The 21,304-nt window shown below is 37.9% G+C and overlaps 1 protein-coding gene across 1 annotated transcript in view; it reads left to right on the forward strand.

Annotated features, from left to right (window-relative positions):
- The window catches only part of Dpyd (dihydropyrimidine dehydrogenase), an 839,421-nt gene that overhangs the window by 243,908 nt on the left and 574,209 nt on the right, over positions 1-21,304 (forward strand). Inside the window, exon 8 of the mRNA XM_059266163.1 lies at positions 5,054-5,141. Coding sequence (XP_059122146.1) covers positions 5,054-5,141 — 88 coding nt within the window. The remainder of the gene's footprint in view (positions 1-5,053; positions 5,142-21,304) is intronic.

Raw genomic sequence — 21,304 nt, forward strand, 5'->3', positions numbered from 1 at the left:
AAATCATTCCCACTTTCCCACCTACCCAAATCAACATCATTTCTTATTTTCATTAGAATATAAACAGACATTTAAAGAATAATAAAAGCGAAATAAGATAACAAAATAAGATAAAATAAAATAAAAACAGACAAAGAAAAATAGGACAAAATACACAGAACCAAGAAAAAGAGCCAAAGTAGAAGTTCAAGAAACTGATACAAGCAGAAAAACACACAGAAATCCCCAAAATTATAAAACTGAAACTGTAATAGATACTCAAAAAACCTGTAAGGTTTAAAAAAAAAACAAACCCTGGCAAAATTTTTGAGATAAAGAATTTCTAAAAATATCATTGAGTTTGTATTATGTGGTTTGTAGACTTAGTTGGACTCCATTGTAGAAAAGTGATTTTTCATTTAGAAGTGGTTATCAATTGGAGATAGCTTCCGGGTGAGGGATGGGGCTTGTGTTCAGTTCTCCCACTGTTATCATCCCATCTGGCTCACACCTGTGCAGGCCCTGTGCATGCTGCCACATGCTCTGTGAGTTCCTATGTACATCAGCCTTGCAGTGTTTACAAGACTTTGTTTTCTTGGTGTTCTCCATCCCTCCTCCTCTTAATGTTTTGCCTCCTCTTCTGAAGTGTTTCCTAAACCCTGGGGGGAAGGATCTAATGGAGTCGTCCCATTTAAGGACTGAGTATTCCCATTTAAGGATTGAGTATTCCGAGGTCTCTCACTCTCTATGAATTGGCTGACTGTGAGTCTCTGCATTTATTGCAGAAGGAAGCTTTTCTAATGATGAAGAAGCTAGACACTTGTCTATGAATATAGCAGTGTCATTAGGAGTCATTTTATTGCTGTGTTCCTTTTGCAGAACAGTAGTATTTGGTTTCTTTCTAAGTCCCTGGCCGATCTAGTTTCAGGTCCTTGGCCACCTGAACAGTGTCGGGCATTGTTTCCTCCTGACAGAGTGGCCCTTAAGTCAAGTCAGATGTTAGTTGGTTGCTCCCACAAACTTTTTGCTACTATTATGCCAGTGTGTTTTGCAGGCAAGGCACCATTGTAGATCAAAGGATTTGTAATTGGGTTGGTGGTTAACTTTCTTCTCTGGTAGTGTGCAGAGTACCTTCCAGTACAGTGAACACTAGTCATTATGGGTAAAGACTCTACTTAGGCATCAGCTCAACTTCTTTATGTTGAATGAGTTATGAAAGTATTGTCTTCAGGAATAGGGTTATTATCATTTTGTATTTGTCTTTCTAAAATAGCCTGTGTGTCAATTGTTTGGGTAATTGCCTTATCCCTATACATTACAGAGAAGAATGGGCTACTCTCGTCCTTGAAGAGTTTCCAATATGAGAGTCATATATTTGTTTTGCTTTGATTATTTTGGTTGTTTATGGTCTTTAGAAGCTTTACATAACACTTCATAAAAATAGCCTTTCAAGTACTTTATTATATTATTATTGATAAGTATATTGAGACTAGTTTTTTTTATTAAATTGAAAAATATGCCTTTGACTGCAAAGACTTTTTTTAAAATTTTTCTTTCACATATTATATCCCTGCTACAGTTTCTCCACCCTTCAGTCCTCCCAGTTCCCTCTCTCATCTTCCCTTTCCCCCAGACCCACTCCTCTTCTGTTTCCCTTAAAAAATAACAGGCATCCCAGGGATATCAACCAGACATGGCATAGCAAGTTACAAAAGACTAGGCACAAACCCCTGGCTGGGTGAGGAAACCCAGCAGGAGGAACAGGGTTCCAAGAGCAGGCAAAACAGTCAGAGTCACCACCCCCAACGCACTCCCAATGATAGAAGTCTTACAGGAACAGCAATCTACATAACCATAACATATATGCAGAAGACCTAGTGCAGACCCATGCAGGCTTCGTAATTGTTGATTCAGTCTCTAAGAGTCCCTATGAACCCTGCTTATTTGATTCCGTAAGCCATGTTCTCCTGGTGTCCTTTACCCTCTGGCTTCTTCAATCATTAATCTTCCCTTTCCTGTGGGAATCTCCAAGCTCTGTCAAATGTTTGGCTGTGGATCTCTGCACCTCATCCCATTAGTTGCTGGATGAAGTCTCTCTGATACCAATTGGGCTAGGCTCCAACCTTTGAGTATAGCAGAATATCATTAGGAATCATTTCATTGTCTTTTTTTTTTTTTTTTTCAGAATGCTTGGTTCTATCCCAGGTCTCTGAGCCACCTAGCCTCTGGTTCCTAGCCATCCAGGTAGTGTCTGCCATGGGTTCCCTCTCATGGCATGGGCTCCCTCTCATGGCATTGGTCTCAGATTAGACCAGTCATTGGTTGTCCACTCACACAAGCGCTCAGCATCCACTGCCCAGGCACAGTGGGTCATAGTTTTGTGCCTGGGTAAGTGTCCCAGTCCCACTGCTGGATGCCTTGCCTGGTTAGAGATGATTGATGGTTCAGGCTCCATATTCTCATTACTAGGAGTTCTCACTCTGGTCACCCCTATAGGTTCCAGGAAGTTTCTACTACACTAGGTTTCCATACTGCCCCATAAATGCCTACTTATTCCAGTCTTCTCTTCTTGTACTCTCTCGTTCCTTCCCTTCTTCCCCACACCTGATTCCTCCTGTTCCCATTCTCACATGCCCCAAGTCCACCTGCAAAATCTATTCTATTTCCCCTTTCTTGGGAGATCCATGCATTTCCCCTCGAGCTCTCCTTGTTACTTAGCCTCTCTGTGGCTTATAACATGATTATTCTTGACCTAACAATTAATATCAACTTATAAATGACCATTTCATGTGTATGCTGCCCAGCCTGCATGATGTTATCATAGAGTGGGTCACTGTGGAGTTCTATAGGAAGTCAGAGCTCCTTGGAATACACATATTATCATTGAAGTTGATATATCTCAGAGGTGAACTGTAGCACTCCCTAAGTGTCAACTGTTTCTGACTCATTTTTTGAAGTGGAATAGATTAAGTGCATTCACCAAATCAATGGCAACATTCAGGGTTTCCATGTTCTTACCAGTCTGCTTCAGCAATTATACCACATCTGTCACAGAAATTGCAACCAAGGCTACTCTCTATGCAAGCCTACAGTAGTTTACATTCATCCTGTGAGGACCATCTAATCTCAGCAAAGGACACACAGTAAAGTCAATGGAGATTTGATGAGCACCACTCCCATCTCTCCCCATCCTCCCAGCATGCTGGGTATGACATGGTGCTAGAGAAACTCTCTTAGTCAGGTTTCTGATATTTGCATGTAGACTTCCCAGCTGTGCTAGCCATTTCAACTCTTAGTGCACAGACCAGAGATGCAGTTGGGGATTACTTAACTGACAAGTGTAACAATTTCAATTATGTGTTTGGAGAGTAGGAAAATGCTCACTGACAGGGTCAGTGTCTCTGATAGCTCACTGGGACCCAGAATTTAGTCAGGCTCCATTTTACCTTTCACATAGGTCCCTACTTTGTGTCTCCAGGTATCAATGTCAATAAAGATCATGTGCCTAATTGTCCTTGAAATGTTTGATTATCCCTATTTCCCTGGTGTACAGTTGCCTAGGTAAATGGCCATCATTCCCTATAGGGAAGCAGGGTAATTATTGGAGTATTTATTTGCCAGGATACTGCAAAGTTCTACCTAGGAGTGTGGTGTCTCTCTTGTTCAGCAGGTTTCCACCTGAAAATTGATTCATGGGTCAGAGAGATGGCTCAGTGGTTAATGATACATACTATTGAACCTGACAACCTGAATTCAATGCCCAGGCACCACATGGTCAAGGAAAGAACTGACTCCTGCAAGTTGTCCTTTGATCTCTGTACATGCTATCTCCCCTAGTTGCCCCAAATAAATAAGTATAATAGTATTTTTAATTGAATCATGTTTGAGACTAACAAAAATACTGTGACTTGTAGTCAGAGTGACTAATCTGTCCTTTTTATTTTTTCATATTGTATGAACAATATCTTCTGTGAAAACCCTACCCTTTGTACAGATCTCTGTGAAATACCCTGCAGTTTTGTACTTTTGACTATAGCTAGAGTGAATCTTTACTATCTGAACTATCATACACATGCTAATAGTGTGATTTTGTAGTATAATTTCCTGTGTAAATCTGCTTTCACTCAACTTTTTGGATCTTTTTAACTCTTTGGTCCCCCTTACTATCTTATTATCATCTTATTGTCTCAAATACACAATATAGTGCTTTCAATATACACAAGGTGAGAAGTTTTACTAACTTTAGTTTCCCCTTTTGAATTTCATTTTTAAATTAGCATACAAAGTAACTTATGGAATTTCCATACCTACTTAATTTGCAGGGCGGGGGGGGGGGGATTCTTCCTATATCTTTGCTGTGCCCCCCCACCCACTTTCATGTCACATGTGTTTTATTACCCTTCCCTCTCTCTCACAAAAAATGGAAACAAAAATGAAAAAAAAAAACTTTTCCCCCTCTCCTGGTATGGAATCATATTGAATTTCTTGGCTTCTACCCAAATTCACTTTCGCAGCACATATATCCAAAGGTAAAGGTGAACATGCTGTATTTGTCTTTTGAAGTCTGTATTACCTTATTTCATAATAATTTCCAGGTATACATGTTTTTCTATCATTTTCATATGTTTACCTTTTTTATTGGTTGAATAAAATCACACTGTGCATATGCACCACATTTTCATTTTCCATTTGTCTGTTGATGGACATCATGGCTTAATCTATTTTCTTGCTATTGTGAATATGGCAGCAATGCACACGGATGTGCAAGTGTCTCCATGGTAGAATATATAATCATTTGAATATAGGTTTAGGAGATAAATATTGCATCATGAACTATATTTTATATATATTTTAACTATATTTTAAATAACTTGATTGTAATTACTCTGGCTTTTCTTCATTTATCCCATGAAGAAAATGTTTGTGATAACTATTTACTAATTTCATTAAATAAACCTGTCCACCAAAACTTTTATAGTCATTTCTTTGACTTTGTATGTTAAATATTTAGTTTTCATTAATCAACTGCTAAAATAAAAAAAAAAATCATTACTCAAAATACTGTTTCTTACAGATAATGAGTGGTAAAAGCCTTTCCACGGATGAAATGACCCTTAGCACTTTAAAAGAAAATGGCTACAAAGCTGCTTTCATAGGAATAGGTGAGTGACTTATTTCTAAATATCTTTATTTAATTTCAATGTTTTCTTTCTGACAATATCCATTAGAATGAGTGAGTACCTTTAGATCTTTCTCTAAAGGAACCCACATCTTCCATGGACTGATACACCATAAGGACTGGGTACACATGGATCCTGTGGTTACAGGCCTGCTTGTGCTGCTTCATGTGCATTGAGAACAAGCTTCACCAAGAGATATTTATCTTCTTAGGCCTCCCACTGCACTGGAAGCACCAGAAGTGGGCTCTATGGTGAAAATTGCCCTCTCTGATGTGATAACTCAAAATCTGGCTAGATGCTGTAGCTTTCTGTTAATCTTAATACAACTGACTAATAAAGAAATACACAGTTGGCGTTATTCTATACTCATTTTATGAACTCTCCAAATATTTTGGAAAGTATATCACAGATATGAATATTCAAACAATTTCCCTTCTACTTTATTATTTACTGAGAGACCAGAGAATACAAATTGTTGATTAAATTTCATCTTTGTTTCAAGATTTCTATTTTTTTTCAATTCCATGTTGTACTCTAGAAAATTCTGAGATGTGAACTGAGCATATTAAATCAGTAGTCTTTTAAATACAACTCCACCTGTCTGTCTTTCAGCCAATATCTTTTTCAGTCTACAATCTTTGAACATTTGTGTATTGTCTGCATAGATGCAAACCTTTCCATATCGTTCAGTGATTGTGTGCTGGGTAGTGCTCAGCAAAGTTTGGTGCAAAGGTAGAGGTCTCATTACATTTGTAGCGTGCAACCTATTAATGCTTCTTTACTAACCAGATTTTGCTCATTCAAATGATACATTCCTTTATTTCAGCATTGGTACCACAACCGAGGGAAGCTCTGTCACTAACTACATTTAGATTTAAAAATTATTTACAGAAAAAAAAGAGTAAATCTGCTATCTTTCTGTAGTATTGGACCTCCTCTCAGACCTTGTTAGTACCATCGTCATCAGTATGTTTCTATATCATTTACATTAGGTATAATGACCAATCTGTACACTCATAATAATAAGAAGCAATGTGTTAGTCTCCTTAGGTTTTCCCTTCAAAGATATTTTGAATTTAGATCTGCTTTTTAACTTCATGATTTTATTGAGGAAAAAGACATAGCACAGTATCTATAAAGTATATTCATGATCCCAGAATTAGTGAATCTGTAAGACCTCTTGCTTTGCCCTGCCTCTGGTTGTTCACAAGTTCTTGGTCCATGATAAGTGGAAGGTTTAGAGAGGAATTATGTCTTGTGATGCCATCAAGCAACACTAAAATCCACCATTATGTTTCCTTACAGAAGCTAGACACCAAAGATTCACTTTTACTGTTATAGTAGAACATCCTAGAACAACTCCACCTATCTATATGGACACTTCTATAAAGAATGACTGAACTCAGGAAACAGGGGTCAATCAAATAGCATCATTGAAAGAGTTCCAAGTTTAACACATAAGTAATCCTGCATTAGAAAAATTTGGTGGTGGCGCATGCCTTTAATCCCAGCACTCGGGAGGCAGAGGCAGGAGGATCTCTGTGAGTTCGAGGCAAGCCTGGTCTACAAAGCAAGTTCTAGGAAAGGTGCAAAGCTACACAGAGAAACCCTGTCTCGAACCACCCCCCCCCAAAAAAAAAGAAAGAAAGAAAGAAAAATTTGGAATAATTAAGAGGTTAATAACATCTGGTGATTTTAGCAGTCAGAAATACCTTCTATTAAAAAAAAAAAGGACATTTCAGGTCTTTCTTAGAATTCTTTCCCTTAAGTTCCCTTACAATGTCAGTTTATCATGGAGCTACAGTGTTTCAAGACCAGTCTCTGTTGGCCCCTGCACTGTGTGATCGAAATGCATATAATGTGCAGCCCTTTTGCATTTATATTGTACATTCTCATGCTGAAAAGCAAATCCTTTGACATTTTGGTGTGTTGATATGAGGAATGCAACTATGTCCTATTTCAGTACTTTGTATGAAATATACACAAGGAAGTTTTATGTCATCAGGAAAAATGCTTCTGTCTATGGGAGACAAGTAGCCATATCTCCTAGGAAAGGCTTTTTCGACACTCCTTGGCCATTTGGGACTTTATGATCTTTCTATTACCATGTAACTGTATTTGGAGAGCCTCACATCCTTGTTGCCCTTGCTTCTATAACATAACTAGCCTTCTCTCACTTGTTTTATCTAGTTTTTCTCATTGAGTTTAAAAAAGAGGTAGAATGGGCACTTCGTGATATTTGGGAGATATGTTTGGTTGCTTTAGGCACACATTGGAGACTGGAGCAGTGTTCAGCTTATGCTGGAAACTTTCAGGGAACAGGGAAAATCATGTTTGATGCAGCACTTCCTTCTTTGGTTCCTGAGTAATAATCATGTTCGTGTTCACAGGCAACACTTGTAGTTAGGTTTGTGGTGTAGAAGCTGAACACACCACTCCTGCTTCTATCTTATTGTCTATAACTTAATCATAAAACATAGCTAGCAGCAAACAATGATTGGAAATGTGACCATAGGTAAATGGACATTGGGTTCCTAATATCCAAGAGACACAGAGGGAAGAGGTACATAGTGCTTCTGCCACAATGTGCATTGTCCTTGATGTTTGATGTGTGAAATACTTCAGTCACCTAACCAGAAAGGAAATGATCTTAGTACTTTGGGCTTCATTATTGGCTACAATGGTAATTTAGTAATTAAAAAAAAAAACAGAAATGATCTTTTTAAATGGAAAATGCCATATAGTTCTCCAGTATTTACAACTACTATCTTACTTTATTATCTTATCAAAAGAAAAATATTTTATTAGATGTAACTTTGAGTACTTCATTAAGCACATTGAATTAATATAACTGTATTCCCATGGTTGCTCATTTTAAATATTGTACATATTGCTAGAAAAAAATCACTTTTATATTCCACCCCCCAAGACACTAGTGGAATCCACTAAGGTATGTATCTCACTGCATGCATGTTTTATGAATGATTAAGTACCTTTTAACTACTGAGATGAGACCTTGTGTTTATTCACATTAGACTTAGTTGTCATTGAGACAACTTGGGATTGAAGGCCCTACAATATTGATATTTTTACTTCAATAAAAGTACTCACACAGTGTGTTACTGTCAGTACTCAGAATGGGAGTTAGAATGTCTCCTCTCCACAGCTTTTTCAAAATATTGATTAGCTCTCTTTGCTCATTGAAATCAATATGAGAGAGTCTATCTATTGTTATTTATTTGTCTTATTTATTTATTTATTTTAGAAAATAGCAGTTGTCTCTGTAGATTTCCCCATCATGATCTTGACCCCCACCTCCCTTGCTCATAGAATCCCTCTTCCCTCTCTTCGACTGGACTCCCGGAGCTCGGCCTGGTGCTTGGTTGTGGATCTCTGCATCTGCTTCCATCAGTTACTGGATGAAGGTTCTATGATGGCAGTTAGGGTGTTCACCAATCTGATTACCAGGGTAGGCCAGTTCAGGCACCCTCTTCACTATTGCTAGTAGTCTAATCTGGGGTTGTCTTCCCATTACTTATGGTTGGACACCTTGCTTACCCCTGATAAAGCAGGGAAGGGCTTAGTCTTGCCTCAACTGAATGTACCAGGCTTAACTGTCCCCCCATGGGAGAACTTACCCTGTTGTAGGAGTGGATGAGGGGTAGGAGGGGGAAGGTAGGGGGAGTGAGAAGAGGGATAAGAGAGGGCTCTGTGGTTGGTATGTAAAATTAATAAAAAATAATAAAAAAGAAAATAGCGTAAAAGGAAATTCCAAAGAAAAATAATATGTTATAAAGAACCAATGTTGTGTTGTATATATTTAGGGTGTTACTTTGTGGAAACATTGTTATATGTGTTTATTTTTACTGTATGTGTTTGTACATACATACTATATTATATATAAAATACATTTAATGTGGCTTAATAGTCAAAAATCTGATAACCATAGTTGTGCATTGTAAGAATTCTGAGTTAATAATCACCGTTTCCAATATAGTATATCTAATACCTACCAATAAGAAGCATATGAATAAAGCAAGGACAAAATGACAATGGTGTTCCGTATGCAGTGCTAAAGATCAAAATAACAAAGAAATCTAAATTCAGGGGCATGCTTGGTTTTAAATTGAGTTAGGAAATGTCAGGTGATTCGAATAGAACAACCACATCACAGAACATAAAGGCTGGACTAAGCATGAGGATTTGGAAGGTGAGCCTCCTCTAGATCCAGATGTTTAAGGAGCAGACACATCCTCATTGCTTCATTCATTTTCTGGGTTGTCCATTTTCTGGTGGTTCACACTCACATCCTTACAAAATATAGTGGTGTTAAATAAAAGTTTAGCAACCTGTGAGAGAAGAACCATTGGCTGAGATACCCTCAGATAATCAATGTAACTTTAAGTTATATTGGGTTAGTTCATTTCATTTTTGAAATTTCAGAGAAGGAAGAATGTTGCAGGGTTATCGTCCATGACCATCACCATTTATCTGTGTCCCCCTAATAAAATTTATCTGGGGATCAGAGGATAAAGGTCAACCATTATTAGTAAAAACAGAAGTCAAGCAATGTTAGCACACGCCCTTAATCTGTCTGTATCTCTGTGAGCTCAAGGCCATACTAGGGAACAGAGCCAAGCATGGTGACACACGCCTTTAATCCCATTACCAACCATAGAGACCTGGAGGTCTGTACAGATAGGCAATGGCAAGGAAGTGAGGTAGCTGGGCTAAGAGCTAATGAGAGGGTAGAACAGCAAGGCAATAAATGGCTCGGGTAGACAGAAAGTAGCACTTTGGAAGCTGCAGCATGGTGAAGTAAGGTTAGCTGGTGGCTATTCCTGATCTCTAAGGCTTTTACCCCTATATTTGGCTCTGTGGTTTTTATTTAATAAGAATGCTTAGAAATTCATCTCCACATCACAGTAGGAAATCTGGCACAATGTGAGCAGGCAGACATTGCAGGGATGACCTGTTTCTGCGTTTATCCAGAAGACATTTTTGAGTCCCTTAATGCTAACACCACTCCCATTACTTATTACTACTGGATCCCTGTTGCAGGCACCTTCCTACCTGGTCCCTTTGTCCACACTGTCAACATGTCAAAGTCAAGGGGTCTGATTGTGCTGTCTTTAAGCTTCCTTATACCATCCTATTTCCATGTGGATAAAGGAGATTACAGGACTGGTAGAGTATATGCTGTGCTTGAGGCCTTGGGTAGTACCACCAATAAATAAATCAATAAATAGCCCCCTGAGTACCTAGGACATAGTAGGAGCTGTATAAGTATTACTTTAGTACTGAATTTTAATGTAACAATTTTAACAATTTACCAAAATAAAAGACTAGAATATTTTAAAACATTGATGATTTTTATGTATTCCAGTACAAATAAAACCTATGATGGTACATTGTCACTTTTTGTATGGTTGGTATTACCACTGTCATGAAATGAACAAATAAGAAGAGCTGCCTTTAGCGTGGTGGTACTGCCACCTACCACTGTAACATTAATGGGACTCCAGGCTCCATTTAAAATATAAACCAATCTGTTAACTCTTGGCATGGCCTTGGAGGTGGGTGTGACTAGCAGTCATTATAGAAAGTAGAGTCAAGTTTAAGAAAAGCAGAAAAACATACAACATACAACTCCAAATATTCTAACATCAACCAACAATTGGTCACTAATCATGGAAAATCAATTTTATAGGAAAAGTAAGATTAAGCTAACCAATGTCATCCCCTAAGATTAAAAGTCTTCTCTAGATCCAAGATCAAAAGTGAATGTGTTCTGAGGACACCTGCCTGCATTGTAACATTTCACTTAAGGCTGTTAAACACAAACATATATTCTTGAAAAATTAGATTCTATATTTAGTTTCATTTCTCATTGTTACAACCATTTGGGTTATTTTTCCTTTCATTTAGTTACTGGAAGAGACGACTATTTTGTAATGTGAAGATTACCAAATATTATAACAGCTGAAGAAGAGATAATTACAATTAAGAAAATCCATTGAGAAACTGTGGTATTAAATTTGCTGTTCTGTGGCCTTTACTTAACTCTCTTGTGCCTTCTTACAGCCAGAATTCGTCTCTGCAAAAGTTATTCTTAATTAGTTTCTTAATCAGGAATTTCTAAATTGTAGATAATCATGTATGTTTTCTATTTATTTAGAAGAAAATACAATAAAGTTTTTAGACAACCCACTTTACTTCTGCGCCCCAGATAAAAACTAGTTACCTACTCAATATCCACAATTATAAATACATTATTTAAAATAATAAACCCGACTTAACTGTAAGCAAAAAGGCATGAATATGTTGCTGTGAATATTACTTTTTTAATTTGTAATATTGTTTAATCTAGTATCACTTGTAAGTACTCTCTTATAATTGTGAGATGGCTCCCAAGAATTTGAAAATGAGGGAAAAGGAATTCCAGCTGAGAGTTCATTAAATCATCTGTTAATGAGTTCATGAAAAGCCCCAGAGGGGATAAAAGAGATGTAGGGCAATTATTCTTTGATCGTATTAACATATCTATAGAAAGCACATATTAATCTTCAAAAGCAGGTGGTAGGATGGTCACCTTATGAAAATAGAAGAAAATAATATAGACTCTGAGAAAGATTTGTCAGTGTTCTTTTGCAGATACTTAAATTAGTATTCCCTGAGTGATTTTAGCTTATATCATGTGATAGCCAAGTAAGTCTATTTTGTCTTCAATGCTTAAACTATGTTATAATATATTTTGTAGACATGTCAGTATGTGTGAATATACGCAAGGACAGCTTCTTAGAGTCAGTAGTTTCTTTCTACCATATGAGTGCAAGAATTGAACACAGACTCAAGTGCCCTTACCTACTCAGCTCTGTTGCTGGCCCCAGGTAACTCTGTTTTGAAGATGGCTAATTTTTTTTTGTTCTGATTCTAAGTTCACACAGTTGGCAATAATTTTGAAATAGATTGATTGTCAGAGACAAAGATCATAGGTAAACCTTGTCCACATGATATTCTTCTCTACGTAAAGCAATTGTCTCACATACATTGTCACTCAATATTCATGACACTCAGGATGAACTAAAATATCCTTAGGATACTGGAACTGTATGAATCTACTGTGTGGTTTGTTTGTTTGTTTGTTTACTCTTTGGGGGCCCACTACCCAGCTTCCAAATGAATACACAGAGACTTATTCTTACTTATGAATCGGCAGCCTTAGCTTCGCTTGTTTCTAGCCAGCTTTTATAACTTGAATTATCCTGCATCTCTTCTTCCATGTTTTGCCTCTGAGATTTTTACTTTTTTTTATTCTATATATCTTTCTTCCCTTCTTACTCCGTGGCTGGCTGTATGGCTGGGTGTCTAGGTGTCTGGCCCTTGGTGGCCTCCTCTCCTCCTTCTCTTACTCCTCATCCCCTGTCTTCTCTACTCGGGAGCCTAGATTTCTCCTCCTATTTATTCTCTCTGCCAGGCAGCTCTGTCTAGGCCTCCCCTGCCTACCTATTGGCCATTCAGATCTTTATTAGATCAATCAGATGTTTTAGACAGGCTAAATAACACAGCTTTACAGTCTTAAACAAATGCAACACAAAATAATGCAACAGACCTTTGAGACATTAAACAAATATTCCACAACATCAACAAATCTAACACATCTTAAACTAATATTCCACAACACTACTCTTTTTGTTTTACAGTTACCATTTGTAGAACTCAACCATCATTTAATAGCCATCTTTCCAAAGCACATTTTCTCAATATTCTATCTATATGCTTCTCCCCACTGAGAAAATTCTTGAATCTCTCTTGATGCTAATATCAATACTCTTTAGAATATTCCTCTCACAGAGCAAATCCTTCATGATATTCTCATTCTGATCCACCCGAACAAATGTTTTTCCATGTTGATAATGAAATACTCATGTTACATTAATGTAAAGGAATTTAGTATCCTTTTTATTATTTTGGTTAGATGTGTTTATCTATTATCTCTTTGAAACGTGTGAGTACAAATATACTTCTTTTTTTTTTTTTTGGTTTTTCGAGACAGGGTTTCTCTGTGTAGCTTTGCGCCTTTCCTGGAACTCACTTGGTAGCCCAGGCTGGCCTCGAACTCACAGAGATCCGCCTGGCTCTGCCTCCCGAGTGCTGGGATTAAAGGCGGGTGCCACCACCGCCCGGCTACTTCATTTTTGATACTCAAAATTTTCAGCATATTCTTGTCACAGTTTGTCAATAATGTATTTGGGGAACTAAAATTTTTGAGGAAAGAAAATTAGAAAAAAGAAGAGAGAATAAGAATGTTATTGCTTGAAAAGGTTCAAGATATTACCATTTAACCATTTAAAATTCATTCATCCCCGCCTCTGTCCTGTGTTTCTTCCTCTCCTTTCCTCCCTCCATCCATGTCCTCCAAAATTCAAAGGCAAGTTCATTGGCTCTGATTAATTCTTATCTAATTGTTCTATTTATGCCTTATTGTGACATCTAGAATTACACGCTTATGATATTTGCTTTGAGGATTTGGAGTTAATTTTTAAGAGTAGATGTATTTTCTTATAGAGGTTTAGTTAATTACTTTATTTTTATATAAGAAATTGTTTTAAGGGCTGATGAATTTGCTCAGTGGGTACAGGCAAGATAATAATTTGAGTTTGATCTATGAGCACCATATACTAAAAGGAGAAAATAAACTCCCACATATTGTTCTCTTGTCTGCATCTATATATGCTCCCCCCCACATACAATAAATACATTTAAAAATGAAGTTAAAAAGAAAACTATTTTGAAGACACTAGCTTTTCTTATAAGTGGAAATTCTTAAATACTGTCCATGGTAAACATATATTTATTTGGTCATATATTAATTTGATTATTATATAATTAAAATAAATGTTTTTTTCTAAGATACTCTATATATTTTGTTATTTTTATTTAATGAAAGTTATGAAAAAGTATAAATGATATTTTTTATTTTCAAATATTTTTATTGTCCTTGGATTTTTTAAAAATAGAGATAGAGAGGGATTTCTGTTACATTTCTCCCTGTATGTTTTATGAAATAAAGATATATTTCCCTTATGGAAGCTACCCTTACTAAAGAAGGAAAAAACAGTGTTTTCATTATGTAAGAATTAATTTTGTTTTAGTGTTCCCAGTGGCTTAATGAGTTCTTACAAAGTAGTTGATAAAAGGATTATTAAGTCATTGAAGTAAGGAAAATGTTTATTTTTTCCCACTTGTTAGGCTACTAGTTGCATTTTAGAAAGAACACTAACATTTGAATCTTGGAGGGGACTTGTTGAGCATATACTGTGAGCACAGTCATCATCTTCTGTGGCTGCTCTGGCCAAAGAACTCAGACTGGATAGCACACATCAATGTTCATATGGTATAGAAACTGGAGGCTTGAGATCATGGGAAAACATGCTTGGGTTCTAGTCAGGGCCCCTTCCTGGCTTTCAGATGGTTATTGAGCTTACACAGTTTTTCTCTCTTTTTTTTTTTTTTTTTTTTTTTTTTTTTTTTTTTTTTTTTTTTTTTTTTTTTTTTGGAAGCTGAGGCTTGAACCCAGAGCCTTGCACTTGCTAGGCAAGCACTCTACCACTGAGCTAAATCCCCAACCCCTTTGTTCTCTTTTTAAAAACCTCTTTCTTGTTGTTGTTTCTAAATAAATGTTAATCCCAAAGCGGTGGACTTTAAACTTGTGATTCCCTCTACTGAATCTAAATCCCAGTGCCATCCTCCAACATAAACTTGAATTTTACGTCTTAAATATAAGAATTTTAATGGGACACAGGCATGCACTTCGTGAAATGAGCTATGATTGTTTTTGTAGATGTATCCTCTTGAAGTCAGATGTGGACATTGGAAGGTGATAAACATAATAAAGGTAGTGTGTGTTGTCAATGAAACATTAAGGGCACTGTAGTACACCTCCTCCAATTCAATACAGTTGCCTGTGAAGAATTCCAGACCTCATTGAATGTATGTGAACTATTCATAGTGATTTTTCAAATGGAAGCTATGAACTGTGCTACTGCATAGCTATTCTCTTACTATAAACTACACAACTATGTTTATTTTAGTTTTTTTGTCAATCATTACTACGGAAAATTTGGGAAAATAAAGAGGAGTATTGTACATAAAATGAAGAGTGAGGTAACCCAACGTAGGGAATAGGTTCCCAAAAGCCAGTTCAAGTGCTAGGGACAGGTACTAATCCCACTGCTAGGAGCCCCACAAACACCAAGCTGTGCACTGGCACACACATGCAGAGGGCCTAGGTCCGTCCCATGAAGGCTCCCTAACTGTTGGTCCAGTGTCCTTGAGCTCCCAGAGCTCAGGTCAGCTGTCTCTGCAGGGGGAGGAGCTTGGTCAGGCCTCAACTTGATGTGCCATGCTTTGTGGAGGCCATGGGAGGCCTGTTTCTTTCTGAATGGTGACAGAGAAGGAGTGAATTGGGGCGGGTAGAGGGGCTAGAGGGAATGATAAGAGAGGAGGGAGGGGAAATGTGATTGGGATAAATGTAAATTTTTAATTAATTAAATAAATAAATGAAGAGCACAGAAGAACTACAGAACTGGCAAGAGACTGATGTGAATTAGAGGAAAATGGTTTTGTTTCAATATGTGTTTTGTTTCTTTATAAAAGTCATGCTTTTGTAATACAGAAATATGAAACTTCAGGATAATTTGTTATCTATTACTTCCTATTTGTAAAATTAGGCTATACTGTCTTTAATTAACAAGATGAATTTTGCTACTGATCTTTGGCATACAAACACATGTCTGACTTTAAGTGCTTTTCAACTGTATGTTCTAAAGCAAGATGCTCTTTTCAGAGATCTCCCTGATGCAGAGAATTTTATGTAGCAAAGTGTAGGGAGCATAGGAAGCCCTGAGTGAGTGCAGTCCTGAGTGGATGTGTGTTGTTGACATAGACAAGTCTAATAGAGTAGCCTCAGACCCTTGGGAAAATAGCAAAACCTTCCCCCCAAGTGAGGCTCAGAGCAGTGGCAAAGCTTTCCTCTGGTCCAGGTATGAATGATGATAGAGTGTTCAGAAATTATTCCACAGTAGCTTTCTCCCTCTGGATATTAATATCCTATAGACTGCGCTAATTCGAGAAATCCATGGAGTCTATTTAATGAGCAAAGGAATCTATCTGGGGATTAACTCACTACCATAGAGATTTGTGGTAGGGTCCAGGAAAGCTGAGCTATGTCCCATGCTGATTTGCCTGGACCAATATCTCAGCAGCCAGTACCACAAAGAGGCTAAGAGAGAACTGCCTATGTGCATCCCAGGTCTTCAGGGTTCTGAGTGGCCACGCCCGGCATGTCCTTCAGGGTCATAGGCAGCTCTAACAGTTGTCTGTTCCCTCACTAGAGGCGATGCTTTAAAGTCATAGCTAGAGCAGCTACCTACTCCACTGCTCTCCTACAGAAACTGCATCATAATGAGATTAACTGAATGCATCTCCTTGACCCAGGTGTAGTATACCATAAATTCTGCTCCCTTCTTTATCTGTATGTAATAATGCCGCCTACTTGTTCAGCTGTATACAATAAACCCAAGGGAATATAATAAGCACATTGAGATTCTGAGGTCCTGTAATAAAAACAATTAATAAAAATTGTTCTTCCCCCTCCCACCCCCCTCACCTTCCTCCCAGTCCGCCCCCCATTCCAATCTCCTCCAGGGCAAAGCCTTCCCCACAGACTGAAATCAACCTGGTGGACTCAGTCCAGGTAGGTCCAGTCCCCTCCTCCCAGGCCGAGCCAAGGGACCCTGCATAGGCCCCAGGTTTCAAACAGCCGACTCATGCAATGAGCACAGGACCCGGTGCCACTGCCTGGATGCCTCCCAAACAGATCAGGCCAATCAACTGTCTCACCCACTCAGAGGGCCTGATCCAGTTGGTGACCCCTCAGCCATTGGTTCATATTTCATGTGTTTCAGTTAGTTTGGCTATTTGTCTCTGTGCTTTATCCAATCTTGGTCTCAACAATTCTCGCTCATATAAACCCTCCTCATTCTCGCTAATTGGACTCCCAGAGATCCACCTGGGGCCTAGTCATGGATCTCTACATCCAGATCCCTCAGTAGTTGGATGAGGTTTCTAGCACGACAATTAGGGTGTTTGGCCATCCCATCACCAGAGTAGGTCAGTTCGGACTGTCTCTCGACCATTGCCAGCAGTCTGTTGTGGGGGTATCTTTGTGGATTTCTGTGGGCCTCTCTAGCACTTTGTTTCTTCCTATTCTCATGTGGTCTTCATTTACCATGGTCTCCTATTCCTTGTTCTCCCTCTCTGTTGTTGATCCAGCTGGGATCTCCCACTCACCCAAGCTCTCTTTCCCTCGACCCTCGCCCTTCACTACCCCCACTCAATTAAAGTAGTAGGTAGTTATAATTTTGCTCTGTAAAAACATATTTGGGGATAAATAGATGCTACTGCAGCATGGTAAGATGATATAATAAATGCTACCAAAATACTCAATTAAGACATTTTTCATCTCCTTTTATATTTAATATTTTTAATTTATTCTCTGAGATTTTCATATATGTGTGCAATGTTTTAAGTATTGTTACATCCACCTTCTACTAATACTGTCTGTCACTCCATCTCCTGCAAGTTCCCATCCCCAGAATTGCCTCTCAACTTTGAGATTTCTTTTTTATAGTACAGCACTGGTTCCAGTTAGTGTAGCCCCTATGTGCAAAGCTGTAGGGTCATCCACTGGACCATCGGCAACCTACCAGTGACCAAACCTCTGAATAAAACTGACATTTCCTCCCCTAGTAGCCATCAACAGCCAGCAGCTCTTCAGCTAGGGTTGGCTGCACACGAGCGCCTCCCCATCCCTACTTGAATGCTGAGGCTTGATCTTGTATAGTTTTTCTGTAAGTAGCCATTGCTGCCATGAGGTGATGAATGCACTGGCCTTATCATGTCCAGAAGATTTTATGTTGTTTAGTTTATTTAAATCTGTGTTATCCTTTTTGAGAGAGGCTCTTATTTTGTGTCCTTGGGTTGCTTGGAACTCTCTTTGTGGCCCATATTGGCTCCACACTTGCCTGTCTTCACCTCCCAAATGCAGGGACTACAGGCGTTGGACAACCTGTCCAACTATTCCAATATTTAATGAATTAATTTTAAAAGCTTCTTGTTAAAGAGAGGATACAGTTCAGTTTTTAAATGTTAAATAGGCTATGCTAACTTAGTTTATTGTTTATTGGTTGGGTTTATGGGGTTTCAAAGGGCCCTTTATTCAAACACACATTCTGTTATTTTGAAAAGTTATGTAAGACCACATATACACACACACTATACACACACACGGTGTGGGGTGGGGAGTAGAGATACAATGAGAATGGTCTAAGCATCAAATATATTGTGAGAGTTTAAAAAGAACATATGTTCAAACCTTAGTCAAAAAATGCAGCCGATGTGTATATTGTATTTACTTGTACAAAAACTGTATTTAGCTATACTAAAATTATTTTATCATTTTCTAAGAATATACTTTTTGAAAAACTGTAACTTTTATGCACTGCTATCTATATGAGAGATGCTTCTAATATATTGGAAAGTAAAGAGAACAAGGTAAAAGTGATTACATGTTACTTATTTTGAAGTGATATTTTGGCATTTATCAATTATCAATGAAATACGTTCATTAAGAATTAAATGAATTCCCACTAGCTTGGTACAGTTGTCTCTGTAGGCTTCCCCATCATGATCTTGATGCCCCTTGCTCATAGAATCCCTCTTCCCTCTCTTTGACTGGACTGGAGCTCGGCCTGGTGCTTGGTTGTGGATCTCTGCATCTGCTTCCATCAGTTACTGGAGAAAGGCACTAGGATGACAGTTAGGGTATTCACCAATCTGGTTACTGGGGTAAGCTAGCTCAGGTACCCCCTCCACTATTGCTAGTAGTCTAAGCTGGGATCATCCTTGTAGATTCCTGGGAACTTCCTTAGCACAAGATATGTCTTTCATTGCTCTTCCTGTGGAGCCTGAACTAGGCCCTCTACATAAGCAAGACTCTTGTGTAGCTTGGTGTGCTTAAAAGGCCCCTGGCAGTAGGATCAGTATGGTGATATTTTATTTGTACTGAAATGTGACTCGTATGTTAATAAATAAAGTTGCCCGGGGGTCAGAGCTATTAGCAAGCCATATTGAAAGCTGGGCGGTAGTGGTGCACGCCTTTAATACCAGCACTTGGTAGGCAGAGTTAGGTAGATCTCTGTGTGTTCAAGGATACAGCCAGCATTGGAGACACATGCCTTTAATCTCAATACCAATCACAGAAGACCTGGAGATCTGTACAGACAGGCAGTGACTAGGAGGTCATGTGGTTGGGTTTACAACCAATGAGAAGGCAGAACAGAAACTCTATAAAAAAAGACAGACAGAGGAAGTAGCTCTCTTTCGGAGAAGTACAGCGACAGTGAAGGGTAAGGTTTTTAGCTCTTAGCTATTGCTCTGACCTCTTGGCTTTCATCTCTGTATTGGCTCTGTGTTTTTTATTTAATAAGATGGTTGGTTACATCTACAGATCAGGATCTATCCCTGGTGCATGAGCTGGCTTTTTAGAGCCCACTACCTATGGTGGGACACTTTGCACAGCCCTGGTGCAGGGGGAGGGGCTTAGAACTGCCTCAACTGAATGTACCAGGCTCTGCAGACTCCCCATGGGAGGCCTTGCCTTTTTGGAGGAGGGAATGGGGGTGGGTTGATTCAGGAGTAGGCTGGGGGTGGAGAGCAGGTAGAGGGAAGAGAGGGGACCTGTGGTGGGTATGTAAATTAATAAAAAAATTCTTAATAAAGAAAAAATCTTAAAAAAGAAACAAAAAAGAATTAAATGAAACTATCATGTAAAGTTTTGTTTAAAATAAAAGTTAGAAGCACACATTAAGAACTTGAAGACCGAGTAAAGCAAATCCTCATTAAATGTCACTGTATTCCCACAAATTGCTGAGACATGGACATAATTATGAATCATTACTCAAATATCAATATTTTGCTCTTCAAACTTAACTCCATGAATTGAAAGTTGGATATACAATTTATCTCATTCACACAAGCAAAATGAACATCTGCTAACTTCCTGTCATAGGAGTGTGGCTGTGGTGGGCAGGGTGTGAACAGAGCCTCTGATGTGTAATGTTCGTCCCATCTGCACACCAGGTGGTATTGCATGGCTAATCATGATAACACACGTCAGGATTCTTTACATATTTGGAGATAAGAATGTTGATTTATTCAAACTTTGTTTAAAAACTTTTTTTTCTTATGTGCTCACAGTAAATATCCTTAAAATTATATTGAAAAGATTACAATATTTGATATTTAAGTTAATTGGTGCACTAGCATTGTTTTTTCTATGTGCTAATTCGTGATGTAATTTACAGTACTAACTAATGTGAGTTTAATTAGAAATGAGTAGGAGAAGTAAACAAAGTTTTGTCTGTTGAATTGAGAATACAATTGCACTGGCTATTCCTTGCACAATTCAGAGAGAAGATCGGGAACAAATTAAATTTGATATAAATTTTAGTTGTATTGCTTCTAAAGTTGCTTTACTGTGACAGCATGGCTCTGGGATGGACTTGAATAGGGTAATGAGGGAAGGAAAAACAAAAACACAGATATACAAGAATGGAGTGAAATAAAAGTAAGAAAGCTCAAGTTATTGGGAACAAGCTGTTTTGACTATTTATTGTATCAGTATAATATATAGTAAAAATTACTAATTACTACAATAGTAACATATTAGACGCTTGTGTGAGTATTTCTTTTCTCTGCTATTGACTATAAAGATATTTGGTTAATGTAGTTCTCTTGGATACTTTGAATCAATGTTTTATTTGATTCTCTAAAAAATCTATCTAATGTGTTTTGGCAGCTAGAACAACAATAATTTCTTTCAATATATTCTGGGCTATATTATATAATCACACAGAGCTTGGGAAATACTACTAAATATGAGTATTGTGATTAACTTCAGCTGGAAAGTTTCCTATTATAATTATATAGACAGAAGTGTGCTAGACTTTTGAAGGTAAATAAAACTCACATTTCTCCATTATCATATTTCAGATTGTATTTTTTCCCTCAAAAATAAAAGC

This window comes from Peromyscus eremicus, chromosome 6 (assembly GCF_949786415.1).
Source record: "Peromyscus eremicus chromosome 6, PerEre_H2_v1, whole genome shotgun sequence".
Taxonomy (NCBI): Eukaryota; Metazoa; Chordata; class Mammalia; order Rodentia; family Cricetidae; genus Peromyscus; species Peromyscus eremicus.